The 23,416-nt window shown below is 38.4% G+C and overlaps 1 protein-coding gene across 3 annotated transcripts in view; it reads left to right on the top strand.

Annotated features, from left to right (window-relative positions):
- LOC128595779 (sulfotransferase 2A1-like) overlaps positions 1-23,416 on the top strand; it is a 54,365-nt gene that overhangs the window by 20,935 nt on the left and 10,014 nt on the right. For all 3 annotated transcript variants that reach the window (XM_053604748.1, XM_053604750.1, XM_053604749.1), the window contains exons 2-3: positions 17,276-17,494; positions 18,857-19,065. In XM_053604748.1, coding sequence (XP_053460723.1) covers positions 17,359-17,494; positions 18,857-19,065 — 345 coding nt within the window. In that variant the 5' untranslated portion in view covers positions 17,276-17,358. The remainder of the gene's footprint in view (positions 1-17,275; positions 17,495-18,856; positions 19,066-23,416) is intronic.

Genomic DNA, 23,416 nt, shown 5'->3' on the forward strand with positions numbered 1-23,416 from the left:
ATCATCACATAGTAATCCAGGGTACTTACCTCTAATAATATTAGCCTTGGTCACCTGAGGTCATGTGTTTCAGATTTCTCTATTATAATTTTCCTTTCCTCTTCTTCCCTTTCTATGTAAGCCTGTGTTAAACATAAATTCTAGATGTGAATATGTTCATAAGGTCACATTGTATAATCCCTGGTCAAGAAATATTCTACAAAATAATAAGCCTGTACTGTTTGCATTGTTTAATTGCTATGGAAAAAAAGAAAAGCTGTGTACATGTTTCAGATTGAAGGAAAATGTAAAGTAAGTATCATGTGAATCCTGAACTACACGTATATACACAAATGCTAGAATTATGTCAATGGAACAATTGACCAAATTTGAATATGTCACATGGATATAGATAATACCAAACAATGTCACATCATTGCTAGATTCTCTGAGTTTTATATTTTACTGTGGATAGAAAGCATATTTCTTTGTTCTTAGAAAATATAAACTGATATTTTAAGGGATAAAAGTGAATGCTCACTTGGGCACAGTGGCTCACACCTGTAAATTTAACAATCTGGGAAGGTAAGCTGAGAGTATCACTTGGATCAGGAGTTCAAGATCAGTTTGAGCAACATCAAAACCCCATCTCTGCCAAACATAGAAAATATAAGCAAGGCAGTGTTGTGGACCTATAGTTCTAGATACTCAGGAGGCTAAGGGAGTGGCTCGAATGCGAGCCCAGGAGTTTGAGGTGGCAGTGACCTGTGAAGATACCACTCTACTTTAGCCAGGGTGACAGAATGAAACTCTGTCTCAAGAAAAAAATTAAAATAAAAGAAGACATCCATCCTCTCAAACACATAAGACAGTAACAACTGTATATACCCATGCAAAATAATGATGCTGGACACTTGCCCAACAACATATACAAAAATTAATTGAAAATGGATAAAATACCTCAAATACCATAAAATCATTTGTTTTTCCACAGAGTCTGTGTTGGTCCACTGGGCTAGAGTGCAGTGGTGTCACCACTCCCTCCAACCTCAACCTAAGTAGAAAGGCCCTAGAGCCCCACCTTCACTCCTTCACTCCATGCAGCCCATCTTAAAAGTGTCTAAGAGAGGAGGTATTCTCCTTGCCCTTAGTTAGCAGGTGAGGGGACAGTGGCTTTACCCTCAGTGGGAGTCTTCATTTTCTAAATTCTATGCCAGACACAATGTCTACTTTTTTGTCTTGATATGAGTAAAATAGAATGAAAATTTAGAAATTTACCTGAAGCCATGCCATAACTACAATTACATTTTTACAGGAAATCATAGAAAGTTTTAGAAAAATTAGAGTTTAAATTAGAATCATGGATAAAGCACATTGGCTTATTAAGCATCAAAGAAGTTCAAAGTTCAAGCTTTTCAAAAAGGAGGCTCTCTCTAAATGCTGATTGTTCTGCTGTACAAAGAAGCAGTTAAATTTTGAGCAGCATAAGAAGGCAAAAATAAGCCCATGACAAAGGATTTCTGCAAGATGGATTTTATTTCATCATTTGAAAAAGATTCTTTATAATAACAGCTCCCTTAGCAACATCAGGATTCAAGCAGCACAGACTCATTTTTAAAAATGGAGATATAACCAACAAACAACAAAGTACAGACAAAAAGAGAATAAGACAAGAAGGAATAAGAAGAGAACAATGCAAAGCTGAAGGGCTGTGTACAATGTATTATTGATAGCAACAGCTCAAAATCCATTGAATGCCTGAGTCAAGACAAAATTTTAAATAATCTCAAAAAGACAAAGGTGCATGAGAAATTGCTCACAGGTCCCAGGGTGGGGCTGGGGGCAGAGAATGTCACTGTGGCAGCCAGCAAGAGATTGTAGGAAAATGTGGGAAGCCAGGGTCCTTCATTTCTGGAAAGTTCATATGGCTGCTACCCAATGCTGCAGATGAGATTCCTATGAAAGCAAGAAGACAATACTTTAGTACAATAGCCTTTGGGTCTCGGAGGTGGACAGTAGTCTCTGTGTGACTTAACAGACATATACAGAACACCTCATCCTAACAAAACTGATTATACCTTCTCATCCCCCACAGATCCTCCAAAATTGATCATATCTCAAGACCCAAACCTTTTACCTTTGACAAAAATTGGTTCTCAATGGATAAAAGATTTAAATTTAAGATATGAAACAATAAAAATTCAAGAATAGAGTGTGGGAAAATGCTTGAAGATATTAGCCTAGAAAAAAGTTTATAAGAAGGACCCTCCCTGGCAATCGCATCAACATCAAAAATAAATAACTGGAATTTTATTAAACTAAAAGGTTTTTGCACAGCTAAGGGCACCATAAACAAAGCATACACACAGCCTTTGGAATGGGAGAAGATTTTTTCATGTTATGAATCTGGCAAAGGCCTGATAACCAGAATCTACAGAGAACTCAATTTAACAATTAAAAAAGAGCAAACAACCCCCTCATTGATTCATTGAACTGTGGTGTCATACTCTCCATATTATATCATTTATCCTTTATTTTAAGTTAATCATTAATCCTTATATTTGAATTTGTTCCCTGTTCTCATTTACACTGTTGAAATGAACATTTTGATCTGGTTTCCTCATGCACTCATGAATGTGCCTCTGTTGACATCTACAAGTCAATTCTGAATTTCAGTAATTTTTACAGAGCTTTCCTCCAAATCCATTGTGCAATCGAACACAGTCACCAAACCCCACATCCTGACCAACATGTAGTATTGCCCAGCTTTTCTACCAACCTACAGTGAGTGACATACCCCCTATATTACTGTGATTCTGACTTGCATTTTCCTGTCTACCTGTGTGATTGATAATCATTTGTTTGGTTTAGTGCCCCATTTAGTCTTCTTTTCTATCGAATAATAACATCCTTTGCCTTGTTTTTATGATATGAGTATTTAAACCTCTGAAACATGATTTGTCTATATCCCACAAATTTTGATATGTTGTGTTTTTATTTTGTTCAGCTAAAAAGAATTCCTAATTGCCAATTACTTCTTTGATCCATGGGTTACTCAGATATTTATTGTTTAATTTAAAAGTAATTATATATATGTATATATATATTATGGGTCTTGGTTTGTAATTTATTACCATCATTGAAAGAGAATAAATCATTTATGTTATTTCAAAATTATTAAAAGAATTATACAATAGATCAATAAATCCAAAAGCTGGTTTTTTGAAAATATCAATGAAATAGATAAACCTTTGGCCAACCTAACCAGGAAAAAAAGAGTAAAATCTCTAATTTCATCAATCAGAAATGGTAATGATGAAATAACAACAGACCCCTCAGAAATTCAAAAAATCCTTAACGAATACTACAAGAAACTCTACTCTCACAAATATGAAAATCTGAAAGAAATCAACCAATACCTGGAAGAACACCACCTACCAAGACTTAGCCAGAACGAAGTGGAAATGTTGAACGGGCCTAAATCAAGTTCTGAAATAGCATCAACTATACAAAAATCTCCCTAAAAAGAAAAGCCCAGGACCAGATGGCTTTACATCAGAATTCTACCAAACATTTAAAGAAGAACTAGTACCTATACTACTAAACCTCTTCCAAAATATAGAAAAAGAAGGGATATTACCCAGTACATTCTACGAAGCAAACATCACTTTGATCCCCAAACCAGGGAAAGACCCAACAAGAAAAGAAAATTATAGACCAATATCACTAATGAATATAGATGCTAAAATACTCAATAAGATCCTAACAAACAGAATCCAACAACACATCAAAAAAATTATACACCATGACCAAATCAGATTTATCCCAGGGTCTCAAGGCTGGTTCAATATATGTAAATCTATAAATGTAATTCAACACATAAACAAACTTAAAAATAAAGACCATATGATGCTTTCAATTGATGCAGAAAAAGCTTTTGATAATATCCAGCATCCCTTCATGATCAGAGCACTTAAGAAAATTGGTATAGAAGGGACATTTCTTAAACTAATAGAGGCCATCTACAGCAAACCCACAGCCAATATCGTATTGAATGGAGTTAAATTGAAATCATTTCCACTTAGATCAGGAACCAGGCAAGGTTGCCCATTGTCTCCATTGCTCTTTAACATTGTAATGGAAGTTTTAGCCATTGCAATTAGGGAAGAAAAGGCGATCAAGGGTATCCACATAGGGTCAGAAGAGATCAAACTTTCACTCTTCGCAGATGATATGATCATATATCTGGAAAACACTAGGGATTCTACTACAAAACTTTTAGAAGTGATCAAGGAATATAGCAGTGTCTCAGGCTACAAAATCAACACCCATAAATCTGTAGCCTTTATATATACCAACAATAACCAAGCCGAACAAACAGTCAAGGACTCTATTCCTTTCACAGTAGTGCCAAAGAATATGAAATATTTGGGAGTATACCTAGCAAAGGATGTGAAAGATCTCTACAAAGAGAACTATGAAACTCTAAGAAAAGAAATAGCTGAAGATGTTAACAGATGGAAAAACATACCATGCTCATGGCTGGGAAGAATCAACATTGTTAAAATGTCCAAACTGCACAAAGCAATATATAATTTTAATGCAATTCCTATTAAAGCTCCATTGTCATACTTTAAAGATCTTGAAAAAATAATACTTCGTTTTATATGGAATCGGAAAAAAGCTCGAATAGCCAAAACATTACTGAGCAATAAAAACAAGGCAGGAGGAATCACGCTACCAGACCTGAGACTGCACTATAAATCCATAGCGATCAAAACAGCATGGTACTGGCACAAAAGCAGAGAAGTAGATGTCTGGAACAGAATAGAGAACCAAGAGATGGATCCAGCTACTTACAGTTATTTGATCTTTGACAAGCCAATTAAAAACATTCAGTGGGGAAAAAATTCCCTATTTAACAAATGGTGCTGGGTAAACTGGCTGGCAACCTGTAGAAGATTGAGACTGGACCCACACCTTTCACCATTAACTAAGATAGACTTTCACTGGATAAAAGATTTAAACTTAAGACATGAAACTATAAAAATACTTGAAGAAAGTGCAGGGAAAACTCTTGAAGGAATTGGCCTGGGTGAATATTTTATGAGGAGGACTCCCCAGGCAATTGAAGCAGTATCAAAAATACATTACTGGGACCTGAACAAACTAAAAAGCTTCTGCACAGCCAAGAACATAGTGAATAAAGCAAGCAGACAGCCCTCAGAATGGGAGATAATATTTACAGATTATACCTCCGATAAAGGTCTAATAACCAGAATCCACAGAGAACTCAAATTTATTAGCAAGAAAAGAACACGTGACCCCATTTCAGGGTGGGCAAGGGACTTAAAGAGAAACTTCTCTAAAGAAGACCGACGCAAAATCTACAAACACATGAAAAAAAGCTCATCATCCTTAATCATCAGAGAAATGCAAATCAAAACTACTTTGAGATATCACCTAACCCCAGTAAGAGTAGCCCACATAACAAAATCCCAAAAACAGAAATGTTGGCATGGATGTGGAGGAAAGGGGACACTTCTACACTGCTGGTGGGAATGCCCACTAATACGTTCCTTCTGGAAGGATGTTTGGAGAATACTTAGAGACCTAAAAATAGACCTGCCATTTGATCCTATAATTCCTTTACTAGGTTTATACCCAGAAGACCAAAAGTCACAATATAACAAAGACATCTGTACCAGAATGTTTATTGCAGCCCAATTCATAATTGCTAAGTTCATGGAAGAAGCCCAAGTGCCCATCGACCCACAAATGGACTAGCAAATTGTGGTACATGTATACCATGGAATACTATGCAGCCTTAAAGAAAGGTGGAGACTTTACCTCTTTCATTTTTACATGGACGGAGCTGGAACATATTCTTCTTAGCAAAGTATCTCAGGAATGGAAGAAAAAGTATCCAATGTACTCAGCCCTACTATGAAGCTAAATTGTAGCTTTCACATGAAGACTATAACCCAACTATAGCACAAGACTATGGGGAAAGGGCCAAGGAAGGGGAAGGGAGCGGGGAGGTTTTGGTGGAGGGAAGGTAATGGGTTGGGCCACATCTATGGTGCAACTTAGAATGGGTACAGGCGATTGCACTAATGTACACAGCTATGATTTAACAATAAAAAAAAAGAAAAACAAACAAACAAAAAAAACAAAATTATTTTGTTTTTGTTTAGTTTTTGTTTTTTGAGACAGAGTCTCACTTTGTCCCCTGGGTTCAAAGCGTGCTGTGGTGTCATAGTTCACAGCAACCTCACACTCCCAGGCTCAAGCCATCCTCTTGCATCAGCCTCCTGAGTAGATGGGACTACAGGCACCCGCCATAATACCTCACTAATTTTTCTATTTTTAGTAGAGATGGGGGCTCACTCTTCCTCTGGCTGGTCTTGAACTCCTGAACTCAATCCACTGTCCTTGACCTTCTGAACTGCGAGGATTACAGGTGCAAGCCACTGCCACCCACCTATTTAAAAAAACATTTTTGGCTCATCATCCCCAACGGGAGCAAGATGGCAGCCGAGTAACAGCTTCCTTGCATCTGGGCACCGTGAGTCTGGGGAGATAGGACTCCAGGCATCTCTGGCTGGTGGGAACTGCCTATCATCACTCCTATGAAGATACAGGGAGTCAGCGAGAGACTTCTGGACCCCAAGAGGAGGACTAAAACAGTGGAAAACCGGCAAGTGGTCGCGTGTGTTCAATCCGTCTAAACCCGCCCACAACTGTAAGTTCAGTAGCAGCGAGACTGCAAACCAGAAAGGCCTTACCTGTGAACTATTTTGATGTCCTTGGACTTGGCACTGAGTTGAACTGCCTTGGGGAAGGCCTGAGCGGGAGTGCGGAGAACTTTGGCCGTTGTCTAGGTCCCCAGTCTGAGCCGCTGAGCCAGACGGAGCTAATAGTGTTTGGCGGTGGGTCACACGGATCCATTGTCAGTGATCTGCCCCGGCAAGCTCCGCCCTCAGGGTGGCAGAGCTACAAACGGGTGGGAGCTGGTAACCCAGCAACCAAGTAGCCTAAGGGTGGGGTTTGAGCCGACTTGCAGCCCTAACCCTCAGGGGCAGAGTGAGACCGGTTTTGGCACACTGAGTAAGTGGATAGCCACTTCAGCAGCGATTCCAGCGAGAAAGCTGGGAAAGCTTCTGCTCAGCAAGTTTACAAGTTCAAAGTGCCTTTTAAGTAGGCTGAAGAGAGATTTAGGGTGTCTACCTGCTGGGGTTTGAGAAATCAGCAGCCTCCAGTCGTATCAGAACTGTGACTAAGAGAGGTGGTGCCTGTGGCTCAAGGAGTAGGGCGCCAGTCCCATATGCCAAAGGTGGTGGGTTCAAAACCCAGCCCCGGCCAAAAACCACAAAAAAAAAAAAAAAAAAAAAAAAAAAAAAGAACTGTGACTAACATCTCATACCCCAGAAGACCACGTGTTGCCCAGACAATATTCAATAACATATACAAACTGCTTTGTTTTTGGTTCTGTATTTTTTTCTTTTTTTTTTTGGTTGGTTGTTTTTTTTTGTTTGTTTATTTTGACGTTGCTGATGTTCTTTTGTTTTTTTAATTTCAATCTTTTCCACACAGATCCCTTTTTCTTTCTCAATTTTCCTAGCTTAATTATAATTTCCCATTGCTGCCTTTTTTAATAACTTCAACTTCATTTTTGCTAGTGTTTCTACCGATATAACTTGGTTTTTCACCCAATTTTATCCCCGTAAAGTTTTCTGTTTGCTTCTTTTGGTTTGATTTATAGCATTTTTGTCTTTCCTCTCTACTTGGTGGAGGTGGGGTACTGTGTCTGATCAGGTTAGCAAAGAGCTGCTGACCTCAAGGGAACCACGCAACTGGGAACCCCCAGAAGGTGGGGTTTTTTAAGGTTGTGTCAAAGTACCCTACTGTACACCTATATTGCCCTGTCTCCCTCTTTCTGTGCCTCTCTTCTTTTTGTCAATATTCCTTATACCCACCCCCTCTCCTTTCTCTATCTTTCTTTTTTTCTTATCACTCGGTCCTCCTTTCTTTCATCCCCTTTTTTTGCTCTTCAACCTTCTCACCTTTCTGGTCCTATAACCCTTAGTCCACAGGCACAAGAACTTAAAGAGCAAGAGGAAGTGAAAGGAAAATTAGGGCAAGGAAACAGATAAAAGAAACCACTCATGAGGAAGAATCAGCAGAAAACTCCAGGCAACATGAAGAACCAGTCTAGAACAACCCCACCAAGGGACCATGAGGTAGCTACTGCAGATGATTCCACCAGTATAGAAATGTTAGGAATGACAGAAAGGGAATTTAGAATACACATGTTGAAAACAATGAAAGAAATGATGGAAACAATGAAGGAAATTGCTAATAAAGTGGAAAATAACCAAAAGGAAATCCAAAAACAGAATCAAATAAGAGATGAACGATATGAAGAATATAAAAAGGATATAGCAGACCTGAAGGAACTGAAACAGTCAATTAGGGAACTTAAAGATACAATGGAAAGTATCAGCAACAGGTTAGACCATGCAGAAGAAAGAATTTCAGAGGTAGAAGACAAAGTTCTTGAGATAACTCAGACAGTAAAAGAGGCAGAAAAGAAGAGAGAGAAAGCAGAACGTTCACTGTCAGAATTATGGGACTTTATGAAGCGTTCCAACATACGAGTTATAGGAATTCCAGAAGGGGAAGAAGAATGCCCCAGAGGAATGGAAGCCATACTAGAGAATATTATAAAAGAAAATTTTCCAAATATCACCAAAGAGTCTGACACACTGCTTTCAGAGGGATATCGGACCCCGGGTCGCCTCAACTCTAACCGAGCTTCTCCAAGACACATTGTGATGAACCTGTCCAAAGTCAAGACAAAAGAAAAGATTCTGCAAGCTGCCAGGAGTAAGCGCCAGTTGACCTACAGGGGCAAATCCATCAGAGTTACCGCAGACTTCTCTAATGAAACTTTCCAAGCAAGAAGACAATGGTCATCTACCTTTAATCTACTTAAACAGAACAATTTTCAGCCCAGAATTCTGTACCCTGCTAAGCTAAGCTTCAAAATTGACGGAGAAATCAAATCATTTACGGATATACAAACATTGAGGAAATTCGCCACAACAAGACCAGCTCTACAGGAAATACTTCAACCTGTTCTGCACACTGGCCACCACAATGGATCAGCAGCAAAGTAAGAACTCAGAAATTAAAGGACAGAACCTAACCTCCACACTTATGCAAAAGACAAAACTAAGCAATGGACTCTCACAAAATAAGACGAATAGAATACTACCACACTTATCAATTATCTCAATAAATGTTAATGGCTTGAATTCCCCACTGAAGAGACATAGATTGGCTGACTGGATTAAAAAACACAAGCCATCCATTTGCTGTCTGCAAGAAACACACCTGGCTTCAAAAGACAAATTAAAGCTCCGAGTCAAGGGTTGGAAGACAATTTTTCAGGCAAATGGAATTCAGAAGAAAAGAGGAGTTGCAATCTTATTTTCACATGCATGTGGATTTAAAGCAACTAAAGTCAAAAAAGACAAAGATGGTCACTTTATATTGGTCAAGGGAAAACTACAACAAGAAGACATTTCAATTCTAAATATTTATGCACCCAATTTAAATGCTCCCAGATTCCTGAAGCAGACCTTACTCAGTCTGAGCAATATGATATCTGATAATACCATCATAACAGGGGACTTTAACACACCTCTTACAGAGCTGGACAGATCCTCTAAACAGAAATTAAACAAAGATGTAAGAGATTTAAATGAGACCCTAGAACAACTATGCTTGATAGACGCATATAGAACACTCCACCCCAAAGATAAAGAATATACATTCTTCTCATCACCCCATGGAACATTCTCCAAAATTGATCATATCCTGGGACACAAAACAAATATCAACAGAATCAAAAGAATTGAAATTTTACCTTGTATCTTTTCAGACCATAAGGCACTAAAGGTGGAACTCAACTCTAACAAAAATGCTCAACCCCACCCAAAGGCATGGAAATTAAACAATCTTCTGTTGAATAACAGATGGGTGAAGGAAGAAATAAAACAGGAAATCATTAACTTCCTTGAGCATAACAACAATGAAGACACAAGCTACCAAAACCTGTGGGATACTGCAAAAGCAGTTTTGAGAGGAAAATTCATCGCTTTAGATGCCTACATTCAAAAAACAGAAAGAGAGCACATCAATAATCTCACAAGAGATCTTATGGAATTGGAAAAAGAAGAACAATCTAAGCCTAAACTCAGTAGAAGAAAAGAAATATCCAAAATCAAATCATAGACGAATGAAATTGAAAATAAAAGAATCATTCAGAAAATTAATGAAACAAGGAGTTGGTTTTTTGAAAAAATAAATAAAATAGATAAACCATTGGCCAGACTAATGAGAAATAGAAAAGTAAAAAAAAAAAAAAAAAAAAAAAAAACATTTTTTTTTTTTTTAAGATAGAGTCTCACTTTGTCACCCTTGACATATTGGGAGGATGTCATTGCTCATAGCAACCTCAAACTTTTGGATTCAAGAGATTGTCTTGTCTTAGCCTCCCAAGCTATTTCAAAGTTTTGACATGTATTGAGCCTTGGCTTATCTAGCATTTGTCCTATCTTGGTAAATAAGCTGTATGTACTTGAAAAGAACATGCATTTTATTGCAGTCAGTTGTAGTATACTTTTTTTTATAATTTTAAAATATTTATTTTTATAAAGATCATGTTTTTTATGAGAAAAACATTTGTTTTCCATTTATTTTGATAGAGTATGGTTTTACTCTGTATTTGTGTTCAGCCTCTGATAAATAAAATAATACAGAAGAAAATTAATGATGGATGCAAGTTGAAGATAATTTTACATTTAGATCCTTTAAGTCTTCTATAATGTGCTAACATTTTTTTCAACATCTGTACTCATTTATCTTTAAGTTGACAAAATCCTGATTCCCTTTCTAGGAACAACAGTAAACTTATCAGGGTGTGCAACTGAGAATGGGATATAATGTAATGTAAATGTATGTGTTACTAGTTCGGCAGTGTGCTAAGTGCCTGTGGGTTTTATATATGATTTGCACAAATAGCAGCTACTATTTTGTGTGAGATCATGCCAATATTCTGAATTATTTTTGGGGGGGGGATTCATTGAGGGTACAAGATGTGTCACACATTGAGACCACACCCTTCTCCCTCCTTACCTCTGTCTGCTCTTCCTTTCTACCGCCCTCCTCCATCCTTCTCTCTCTCTTTGCTCTCCCCTTTCCCCACCTCCACCATGTCATTAATTGTCCTCATTTCAAAATTGAATACATAGGATTCTATGCTTCTCCATTCTTGTGATGTTTTACTAAGAAGAATGTGTTCCACTTCCATCCAGGTTAAATACAAAGGCTGTAAAGTCTCCATTTTTTTTTTTAATGGCTGAATAGTATTTCATGCTATACATGTACCACAACTTGTTAATCCATTCCTGGGTTGGGGGGGAATTTAGGCTGTTTCCACATTTTGGTGATTGTAAATTGAGCTACAATAAACAGTCTAGTGCAAGTGTCCTTGTGATAAATTTTTTTTTTTTTTCCTTTTGGATAGATGCCCAGTGATGGGATTGCAGGATCAAATTGGAGGTCTAGCTTGAGTGCTCTGAGGTTTCTCCATACTTCCTTCCAAAAAGGTTGTACTAGTTTGCAGTCCCACCAGCAGTGTAAAAGTGTTCCTTTCTCTCCACATCCACGCCAGCATCTGCAGTTTTGAGATTTTGTGATGTGGGCCATTCTCGCTGGGGTTCAATTATATCTCAGGGTGGTTTTGATTTGTATTTCTCTAATAATTAAGGATGATGAGCATTTTTTCATATGTTTCCTGGCCATTCATCTGTCTTCTTCAGAGAAGGTTCTGTTCATCTCTCTTCCCCATTGGTATATGGGATTTTCGTTGTTGTTTTTTTTTTTTTTAATGTGGATTAATTTGAGTTCTCTATAGATCCTAGTTATTAAGCTTTTGTATGATTCAAAATATGCAAGTATTCTTTCTCATTGTGTAGGTTGTCTATTTGCTTTGGTAGTTGTCTCCTTAGCTGTATAGAAGTTTTTAAATTTAATTAAGTCCCATTTGTTTATTTTGGTTGTTACTGCAATTGCCATGGCAGTCTTCTTAACAAAGTCTTTCCACTGGCCGATATCTTCCAGTGTTTTTATTATGCTTCTTTGAGGATTTCTATCATTTAATGCCTTAAATTTAAGTCTTTTATCCATCTTGAATCAATTCTTGTGATTGGAGAGAGGTGCAGGTCCAGTTTCAGTCTTTTGCATGTTGATATCCAGTTCTCCCAGCACCATTTATTGAATAGGGAACTGTTCCCCCAGTGTATGTTCTTGTTTGGTTTATTGAAGATTAGATGGTTTTAAGTCATTAGTTTAATTTCCTGGTTTTCTATTCAATTCCAAATGTCTCTAATTTTGTGCCAGTACCATGCTGTCTTAACCACTATGACCTTGTAGTACAGCCTAAAGTCTGGTATGCTGATGCCCGGCTTTATTTTTATTACTAAGAACTGCCTTAGCTGTATGGGGCTTTTCCTAGTTCCATACAAAATGCAGAATCCTTTTATCCAAGTCTTGAAAGTACAATGTTGGTATTTTAATAGGGATGGCACTGAATAGGTAGATTGCTTTGGGAAGTATAGACATTTTAATAATGTTGATTCTTCCCAGCCATGAGCATGGTATGTTCTTCCATTTGTTATATCCTTGCTATTTCCTTTCTTAGGGTGTCATAATTTTCTGTATAGAGGTCTTTTACCTCTTTTTGTTAGGTATATTCCTAGGTATTTCATTTGCTTTGAAACTATGGTGAAGGGAGTTGTGTCTTTAATCAGCCTCTCATCTTGGCTGTTATTGGTGTATACAAAGGCTACTGACTTGTGGACATTGATTTTATATCCTGAAACATTACTGTATTTTTTGATGACTTCCAGGAGTCTTGTGGTTGAGTCTTTGTGGATCTCTAAGCATAGGATCATATCATCAGCAAAGAGGGAGAGTTTGACCTCATCTGTTCCCATTTGAATGCCCTTTATTTCCTTGTCTTGCCTAATTATATAGGCTAGAACTTCCAGCACTATGTTGAATAGTAATGGCAATAGAGAACAACCTTGTCTGGTTCCAGTTCTAAGTGGAAAACCTTTTAGTTTAACTCCATTCAGTAAGATATTACCTGCAGGTTTGTCAGATAGCTTTGATCAGTTTCAGAAATGTGTCCCCTCCCTCAATCTATTTTCATATGAAAGTGTGAGTGATTGTAAATTGGTTTCATAATAGTACTGAGTACATTGGACATTTTTTCTCTTAAAAAAGAAAAAGAAGAAGAAGAAGAAAAATGTGCCTCCTATGCCTATACTCTTCAGTGTTCGAATTAGAAAAGGATGAATGGATTTTATCGAATGCTTTTTCTGCATCTATTGAGAGAATCATATGGTCTCTGTTTCAGCTTCTGTTGATATGGTGAATAAAATTTATGGACTTGCGTATGTTAAACCAGCCTTGCATCCCTGGGATGAAACTTACTTGGATTATGATGTATGACTTTTTGATGATAAGCTGTAATCTATTGGCTAGAATTTTGTTGAGAATTTTTGCATCTATATTCATTAGTGAAATTGGTCTAAAGTTCTCCTTTTTAGTTGGGTCTTTTCCTGGTTTTTGTATCAGGGTGGTGTTTGCTTCACAGAACATGCTGGGGAAGATTCCTTTCTCTTCCATTTTTGGGAATAATTTCTGCAGTATGGGAATAAGCTCTTCTTTGAAGGTTTGATAAAATTCTGGTGTGAAGCCATCCAGACTAGGGCATTTTTTTGTTGGAAGATTTTTTATTGTTTCTTTGATCTCAGTGTTTGAAATTGGCCTGTTCAGGAGACCTATTTCTTCTGGGCTAAGTCTAGGGAGTCTCTTGTATCTCTGTGGCATCAGTTGTTATTTCCCTTTTATAATTTCTGATTGAGGTTACTAGAGATTTTACTTTTCTATTTCTGGTTAATCTGGCCAAAGGTTAATCAATTTTATTTATTTTCTCAAAAAAAAAAAAAAAAACACCACTTCCTTGTTTCATTAATTTTCTGAATGATTGTTTTGTTTTCAAGTTCTTTGATCTCTGATTGAATTTTAGGTATTTCTTTTATTCTGCTTGGTTTAGGCTTAGATTGTTCTCCTCTTTCCACTTCCATAAGATGACTTGTGCATTTGTTGATGCACTGTCCTTCTGTTTTTTGAATGTAGGCATCTAAAGCAATACATTTTCTTCTCAGGACTGCTGTTGCTATGTCCCACAGGTTTTGGTAGCTTGTGTCTTCATTGTTGTTATGCTCAAGGAAGTTCATGATTTCCCTTTTTATTTCTTCCTGCACCCAACTGTCATTCAGCATAAGGTTGTTTAATTTCTATGCCTTTGTGTGGGATTGAATGTTTTTGTGGAGTTGAGTTCCACCGTTAGTGCCTTGTGGTCTGAGAAGATGCAAGGTAAAATTCCAATTCCTTTGATTCTGTTGAGGTTTGTTTTGTGTCCTAGGATATGATCAATTTTGGAGAACGTTCCATGGGAGGATGAGAAGAACGCATATTCTTTATTTCCGGGATGGAGAGTTCTATATAAATCTATCAAGCACAGTTGTTCTAGGGTCTCATTTAAGTCCCTTATATTTTTGTTTAATTTATGTTTAGAGAATCTGTCCAGCTCTGTGAGAGGAGTGTTAAAGTCCTCTGTTATTATGGTGTTACAGGATATCATATTGCTCAGACTAAGTAAGGTCTGTTTCAGGAATCTGGGAGCATTTATGTTGGGTGCCTAAATATTTAGAATTAAAATGTCTTCTGGTTGTATTTTTCCCTTGACCAATATGAAGTGACCATCTTTTTTTTTTTTTTTACTTTAGTTGCTTTAAATCTACATGTATCTAAAAATAAGATTGTAACCCCTCTTTTCTTCTGAATTCCATTTGCCTGAAAAATTGTCTTCCAATGCATAATTCTGAGTTTTAACTTGTCTTTTGAGACTAAGTGTGTTTCCTGCAGACAGCAAATGAATGGCTTGTGTTTTTTAATCCAATCATCTAATCTATGCTTCTTCAGTGGGGAGTCCAAGCCATTAATATCTATTGAGATAATTGATAAGTGTGGTAGTGTTCTATTCATCTTATTTTGTAAAAGTCCATTGCTTAGTTTTGTCTTGTGCATCATTGTGGAAGCTAGGTTCTGTCCTGTAATTTCTGAGTGCTTACTTTGCTGGTGGTCCATTGTGATGATCAGTGTGTAGAACAGGTTGAAATATTTCCTGTAGAGTTGGTCTTATTGTGACAAATTTCCTCAATGTTTGTGTATAAGTAAAAGATTTTATTTCTCCATCAATTTTAAAGCTTAGCTTAGTGGGATATAGAATTCTGGGCTGGAATTTGTTCTGTTTAAGTAGATTAAAGGTAGATGACCATTGTTTTCTGGCTTGAAAAGTTTCATTAGAGAAGTCTGCAGTCACGCTGATGGATTTGCCCTTATAGATCAATTGGTGCTTACTCTTGTCAGCTTGCAAAATCTTTCCTTTTGTCTTGACTTTGGACAGGTTCATCACAATGTGTCTTAGAGAAGCTCTATTTGAGTTGAGGTGACCTGGGGTCCAATATCTCTCTGAAAAGAGTGTGTCAGAATCTTTGGTGATATTTGGAAAATTTTTATTTATAATAGTCTCTAGTATGGCTTCCATTCCCCTGGGGCATTCTTCTTCCCCTTCTGGGATACCTATAACTCCTATGTTTGAATGCTTCATAACGTCCCATAATTCTGTCAGTGAACATTCTGCTTTCTCTCTCTTCTTTTCTGCCTCTTTAACTATCTGAGTTATCTCAAGAGCTTTGTCCTCCTCCTCTGAGATTCTTTCTTCTGTGTGGTTTAATCTGTTGTTGATACTTTCTATTGCATCTTTAAGTTCCCTAATTGACTGCTTCATTTCCTTCAGCTCTGCTATATCCTTTCATATTGTTCATATTGTTCATCTCTTATTTGATTCTGCTTTTGGATTTCCTTTTGGTTATTTTCCACTTTCTCAGCAATTTCCTTCATTGTTTTCATCATCTGTATTTTAAGTTACACTTCTGTGATTTCTAACATTTCTTTATAGGTGGAATCCTCTGCAGTAGCTACCTCTCGGTCCCTTAGGGGGGTTGGTCTGGACTCGTATTTCATGTTGTCAGGATTTTTCTGCTGATTCTTCCTCATGAGTGTGTTCTTTTCTCTGTTTCCTTGCCCTAATTTTCCTTTCACTTCCTCTTGCTCTTTAAGTTAGTATGCCTCTGGCCTAAGGTTTTGATGAGTCCTTTTGGTACAGGACCAGAAGCATGAGAAGATTGAAGAGCAAGAAGGGAAAAATAGATTTAAAAAAGAAAGAAAAAAAAAAGGTAAGGAAGGGGCATGAGTAAAAGGGAATATTGAGAAAAAGAAGAGAGGCTCAGAATGAGGAAGACAGGAGTAATATAGGTATATTGTAAGGTACTTTGACCCAACCTTAAAACCCCCCAACCTCTGTGTGTGCTGGGTTGGATTTTGCCCTTGAGGTCAGCAACTCTTTGCCACCCTGTTCAGACACAGTACCCCACCTCCACCAAGTAGGAAAGACAAAAATACTATAAATCAAACCAAACCAACCAAACAAAACCCCTTATGGGATAAAATTGGGGGAAAGACCAAATAATACGGGCAGAAACACTAGTAAAAATGAAGTTCTAATTGTTAAAGAAAGCAACAATGAAAAATTGTATTTAAACTAAAAAAAAAAAAAAGAAGAAAGAAAAGAAGGAAAAACCAAAAAGGAACAAAGGAAAATCTAGAGGGAAAATGTTAAAATTAAAAAAAAAAAAACACCAAAACCAAAAAACAAAACAGTATATATATCTTGCTAAATATTGAGCAGAATATTGAGCAGAAAAAGCAAATTAGGTAAAAATTAAGAAATGAGAATGAAATGTGGACTATGGGAGCTCACTGTACTCTCTTTGCAATTTTTCTACAAATGTTATGAAAAATAAAGAGTATTAAAAAACATTTTTAGATATGCACATATTCTATGTTCCTGGGATTGTTACCCAATTTCTAGTTTGCTCAAGCTGAGATCATCTCTAAAATGTTTTATGAGTCCATAATTGCTCAATTTTGACTATTGTTCAGAATACCTACTACTTATCAGCCATCAAACTATGCAACTAACTGGGCAGAATGATTCTTTTATTTTTAATGATTCTTTTATTTTTACTAGAAAACCTGCCAGCCAGCAGCTGCCACAGCCTCTAGCAGTGTCTGCAGCTGAAAACCTCACACCACAACAAGGACCTGATCATCATGTCAGATGACAACTTATGGTATGAAAGGATCCCTTTCCCACGGGTCTACTACAGTCCTGAAATACTCAGAAAAGCACGAGAAGAGTTTATGATAAAGGATGAAGATGTAATAACAATGACTTACCCCAAATCAGGTAAGGGAACAGAACCCTGAACTGAGAAAAGAACTGTGTTCCTAATCCCTTCCTTTGATGGTTGGAGAGCTTTCTCCCTCTTTTTTTTTTTTTTTTTAATGTGAATCAGGGTCTCACTTTGCAGCCCAGCTAGACTTCAGTGGCCCAATCATACCTTCCTGAAGGTTAAAACTCCTGGGCTCAAGTGATCTTCCCAAGAGGCTAGAACTACAGGCGTGTACCTTCAACCCAAGCTAATGTGTTTTTATTTTTTATAGAGATGAGGTTTTGGTATATTGCTCGAGCTGCTCTGTAACGCTTGTCTGCAAAAGCCATTCTCCTATTTGTGGGTGGGAAAACAGGGATGAGCCACCAACTCTAGGCCTGAGTGTTGCACTTTCTATTTACCAGAAAATGTGCAATACTTTGGGGAGAGGGCAGGGAGAGCAATGCCTAGTACCTTGTATGTCCAGAGAAAAGGACTCAGTTGGGGAATTATATAGTAAGATGAGTGTTCAGAGGGATAACTACAGTGTTAGGAGAACTCAAAGGAGTGGATCCTAAGGCAGATTCAGGTGTATGTATTAGCAGGGAGAAGGATGACCACTGACATACTAAAAGAAGAAATAGAATCCAAACTGAAATGGGAAGAGTAAAAAATGACTTGGTGAAGAGGAACATTTTCACATAGAACAATCATGAAGGGTGCTAGTCAGAAATTGGAAAAGGACAAATCCAAGGGACTGGAAGATGTATCAGGAGTCCTCAAACTACGGCCCACGGGCCACATGAGGCGGTGTGATTTTATTTGTTCCTGTTTTTTTTTTTTTTTTTTTTTACTTCAAAATAAGATACGTGCAGTGTTCATAGGAATTTGTTCATAGTTTTTTTTTTTTCTTTTAAACTATAGTCTGGCCCTCCAATGGTCTTAGGGACAGTGAACTGGCCCCCTGTTTAAAAAGTTTGAGGACCTCTGATCATAGATCATGTTTCTATGGGACTGGGGCTGGTGGGTGAGAGTCTACAAATGGGACAGATTGAGGTCAAAGAACTGCAAGTGGCAGGGCCCTGAAAATCCAAGAGCAATGGGAACTTATTCAAAGACATCAGCAAATGGTCAAAAGGAGGCAGCAACCCAAACAACCATCAACAGATGAGGGATAAACAAACTGTGGCATTTATATGCAATGGAAATAGGGAGGAATGAGGACAGTTTCAATTTTCCAATGTTAAGAAGTTACAGAGATTGTGTAAGAATGGAAACATACTTCACACTACTAAATTGTATGCTTAAAAACGGTGCCTTTTGTGTTATATGTATTAATCATAATTTCTTCAAAGTCAGATTGAAATGAGTGACCATGATTTTTCCTTTTTTTCCAGGAACAAACTGGTTAATGGAGATTCTCTGCCTGATTCAATCCAAGGGGGATACCAAGTGGATCCAGACTGTGCCCATCTGGGAACGCTCACCCTGGATAGATTCTGAGCCTGGGTTTGCATCAGCAAATAAGAAGGAGGGCCCACGCTTGCTCACCTCCCACCTCCCCATCCAACTCTTCCCCAAGTCTTTCTTCAGTTCCAAGGCCAAGGTCAGTGTACAATGGTCAAGAAATATACATGCAATGCTTTTCAAATATCATCTGGAGACTTTGCTGAAATGCATTGTCATTTGGTAGGTCTGGATGGGACCTAAGATTCTGAATTAGGTGATGCCAGTGTGGCTTTCTGGAGATTGAGCTGAGTGCAAGTGTATGAACCATTCCATATAGTATGACAGCCAATTACAAACCAGGCATCAAGTGAAATGGTAATGTCAGAACCTTAGAAAACTATATTTTAAGCTCAGCTAGCACTTATAACTGTATTATATTGAAGGGTATGATAATTAAGTTCATGAACTTGCCCTCATGCACTTATGTTGGCTGCACTGTACAAACAACTCAGGAAGGATTCACAACTTTGGTATATCAGTATCTCACAGCTGTGTTCATGTCTTCCTGAACAGTGTTTGTTATTATTGTTGTGTGTTTTTTTGTATGCCATCACAAGTTTTTCAGAGCTTGAATTAGAGCAATGAACAAACATTACATTTATTGTTAAACTTGGGAAGAATTAAAGTGACATCAGAGATATGTTAGTTGAAGTTTATGGGGATAATACTATGAAGAAAATGACAGTGTTCCTATGGATTATATTGCTTTCTGAGGGGAGAGAAACTGTCAAGTGTGAAGAGTCATCATGGTGGCCAGTAATGAGCAGAACTGATGAAAACATTGCAAAAATTCAATGGGAATCAAATGGAAATCAAAATTGTCAGCTGGCTGTGAGAAGTGTCCCATTAAACACGGATAAAGAAACAATTAGGTAAATTCCTGAGCCATCAACTCATGGCTCTTATATCATGACAATGCACCAGCTAGAATGACACTGCCTGTGAGGGTGTTTTCAACAGTAAACAAGTATGAGAACACCCTCCATACCCACCCGATCTGGCCCCCAATGACTTTTTTGTAACCTGAAAATAAAGGAAATATTGAAAGGAAGACATTTTGATGACATTCAGGACATCAGAGGTAATATAAAGACAGCTCGGATGGCCAGTTCTGAAAAAGGGTTCCAAACTTACTTTGTTTTAGTTTTTTGGTTTTTTTTTTTTATTAAATCATAGCTGTGTACATTGATATAATCATGGGGCATCATTCACTAGCTTCACAGACCGTTTACCAAGTTTCACATATACACTTGTAAGATGCACCACTGGTGTAATCCCACCAATCCCCTTCCCTCCACCCACCTCCCCCTCTTTCCCCTCCCCCCTCCCCCTATTCTTAGGTTGTAACTGGGTTATAGCTTTCATGTGAAAACCCTAAATTAGTTTCATAGTAGGGCTGAGTACATTGTGTACTTTTTCTTCCATTCTTGAGATACTTTACTAAGAAGAATATGTTCCAGCTCCATCCATGTAAACATGAAAGAGGTAAAGTGGAGCATAATGGTGGACAGGACGGACGTGTAGCCCACCTCTCCAAAGCCATCAGGTGAGAGGAAAGGGGGTCTGGACCTTCCCTGTGTGTGGATTATTGGAGTGGACAGACAGCTGGAGACGCCCAATGAACTGGCGGATTGCTATATATGAGGGGTAATTTAAAACCACAGACTCTGTTGTAGAGATTCTTCCCTGCTTGGCCATGCTGGTCAGCAGGCCCCTCCCCTATGGAGGTCAGCAGCTTGTAAATGCTGACAAAACCCAATTGACAAGCAGACACAGGCTACCCTGTGACTTAGGCAGGTGCAAACCCCTGGAGTATCTGCTTACTTCAGACAACTGACTGGGTCACAGCCCTGTGGGGCTAGCAGCGACTGGGTGTGACAGTGGTGCAAGGTGGGGAAGGAGGCATCAATCTTCCCAGACTGATCTATTGACTGGGTGGCTCCTCCTACTCGATGCAGCACTGGAGCAAGCCACACCAGAGTAATCACCAGACCCCCGTGATCCCAGGGACCTCTTGAACTCTCCCATCCAAGGCAGCTGCTGACTGAGACAATTGATTTGGACCTTTTGAACTGAGCCACTCACCTGGGGACTATCCAGATGGTGCCCTGGGTGTGTGGTTGTAGGAAGGTTTGATTTTCCTTTTCCATTTGTTGCCTGTGGTGGGTGGCATGACTTAATTGCTGGTATTTCTCCACAGCTGAGACTTCAACCCAGAGTAACTGTTTCACTAGGGTCAAATAGAAACCAGCTGAAAACAAGACAGAACCACTTAACCCCTCTACACCAAACAGGGCCCCAGTTTCTCAGGCCACAGCACTGTACAGGTCCTTGACAAAACACAAAGGGAGAAATCAAAGGGAGTAAAACAATCATGGGGCAGAATCAGTGGAAAAACTCTGGTGACATGAATAACCAGAATAGATCAACCCCCCAAAGGAAAGATACGACAGATGTAATTGAAGATCCCATTCACAAACAACTGGCTGAGATGTCAGAAATCGAATTCAGAATTTGGATGGCAAACAAGATTAACAAAATGGAACTAGGAATTCGTGGAGAAATTCAAAAGCTGTCTCAGGAATTTAACGAATTTAAAGACAAAACCACCAAGACTTGGACACACTGAAGCAAGAATTTGCAGCCCTAAAAGATATGAAAAATACAGTAGAATCCCTCAGCAACAGAATGGACCAAGCAGAAGAAAGGATTTCTGACATTGAAGATAAAGCCTTTGAATGCTCCCAAACTCTCAAACAGGAAGAGAAATGGAGATCAAAAATGGATCATTCTCTCAGAGAGTTCTGGGATAACTCGAAGAAGGCAAATATCTGACTCATAGGAATTCCTGAAACAGATGAAGTGGCCTCACTGGGCACAGAGGCCCTTCTGCATGAAATTATGAAAGAGAATTTTCCAAACGTGCCTACAGAACCTGAAATTCAGATAGCAGACAGCTTCAGAACCCCAGCACGACTCAACCCCAATAAGACATCCCCCAGGCATATCATAATTAACTTCACTAAAGTTAATATGAAGGAGAAAATCCTCAAAGCAGCCAGGCAAAAGAAAACTATTACCTTTAAAGGTAAGAACATTAGAATGACTGCAGATCTCTCTGCTGAAACTTTTCAAGCCAGAAGAGGGTGGTCATCAACATTTAATCTCCTAAAGCAAAATAACTTTCAACCCCAGATCTTGTACCCAGCTAAACTGAGTTTCATTTATGATGGAGAAATTAAATTCTTTAATCACATTCATATGCTGAAGAAATTTGCCATAACCAAACCAGCTCTTCAGGATATTCTCAGACCTATCCTCCATAATAACCAACCCAATCCTCTACTACAAAAGTAAACTCACTCAGAAACTTCTGATCAAACTCCAACTTCCACAATGGCAAAAGGATTAAAAATGTCCACTGGACTTTTGAAAAACTCAATACCCAAAATTTCACCAAACTTATCAATACTCTCCATTAATGTGAATGGCTTAAACTGCACTCTAAAGAGACATAGGTTAGCTGACTGGATACAAAAACTCAGGCCAGATATTTGTTGCATACAAGAGTCACATCTTAACTTAAAAGAGAAATACAGACTCAGGGTGAAAAGATGGTCATCCATATTTCAGGCAAATGGTAACCAGAAAAAAGCAGGTGTTGCAATTTTATTTGCAGATACAATAGGCTTTAAACCAACAAAAGTAAGGAAGGACAAGAATGGTCACTTCATATTTATTAAGGGTAAGACTCAATATGATGAGATCTCAATTATTAATATCTATGCACCCAACCAGAATGCACCTCAATTTATAAGAGAAACTCTAACAGACATAAACAACTTGATTTCCTCCAATTCCATAATAGTTGGAGATTTTAACACTCAGGGCACCACCTTATTTGTCCTCAGGTGATTGGTTCAGTTCAAAGAGTCCAAATCAATTGTCTCAGTCAGCAGCTGCCTCGGATGGGAGAGTTCAAGAGGTCCCTGGGAACTAGATCACAGGGGTCTGGTGACTGCTCTAATATGGCTTGCTCCAGTGCTGCATGGAGTCAGGAGGAGCCACCCAGCAAATAGATCAGTCTGGGAAGATTGATGCCTCCTTCCCCACCTTGCAGCTCTGTCACACCCAGTCACTGATAGCCCTGCAGTTGGCTGACCCAGTTGCCTGTAGTGAATCGGTACTCCAGGAATTTGCACCTGCCTGAATTGCAAGGAAGTCTGCCACGTTGCTGTGCTCTGCCTCTCTCTAGCAGGAGGAGGTGAGGCCTGACAACCTTGGGTGCTTGATGAAGGTTGGGGGGTTTTCACTAAGGTTCAGTCTCGCCCCTGATTAATGTTACTGACAGAACAGAACAGAACAACTCTGCGGTTCCCCTGCAGAAGAGAAGCTGAATTGAGTTCCAAATCAGCTTGTCTTTGCTCTTGTATTGTCTATAGGTTGAC

The sequence above is a fragment of the Nycticebus coucang genome, chromosome 10 (assembly GCF_027406575.1).
Source record: "Nycticebus coucang isolate mNycCou1 chromosome 10, mNycCou1.pri, whole genome shotgun sequence".
Taxonomy (NCBI): Eukaryota; Metazoa; Chordata; class Mammalia; order Primates; family Lorisidae; genus Nycticebus; species Nycticebus coucang.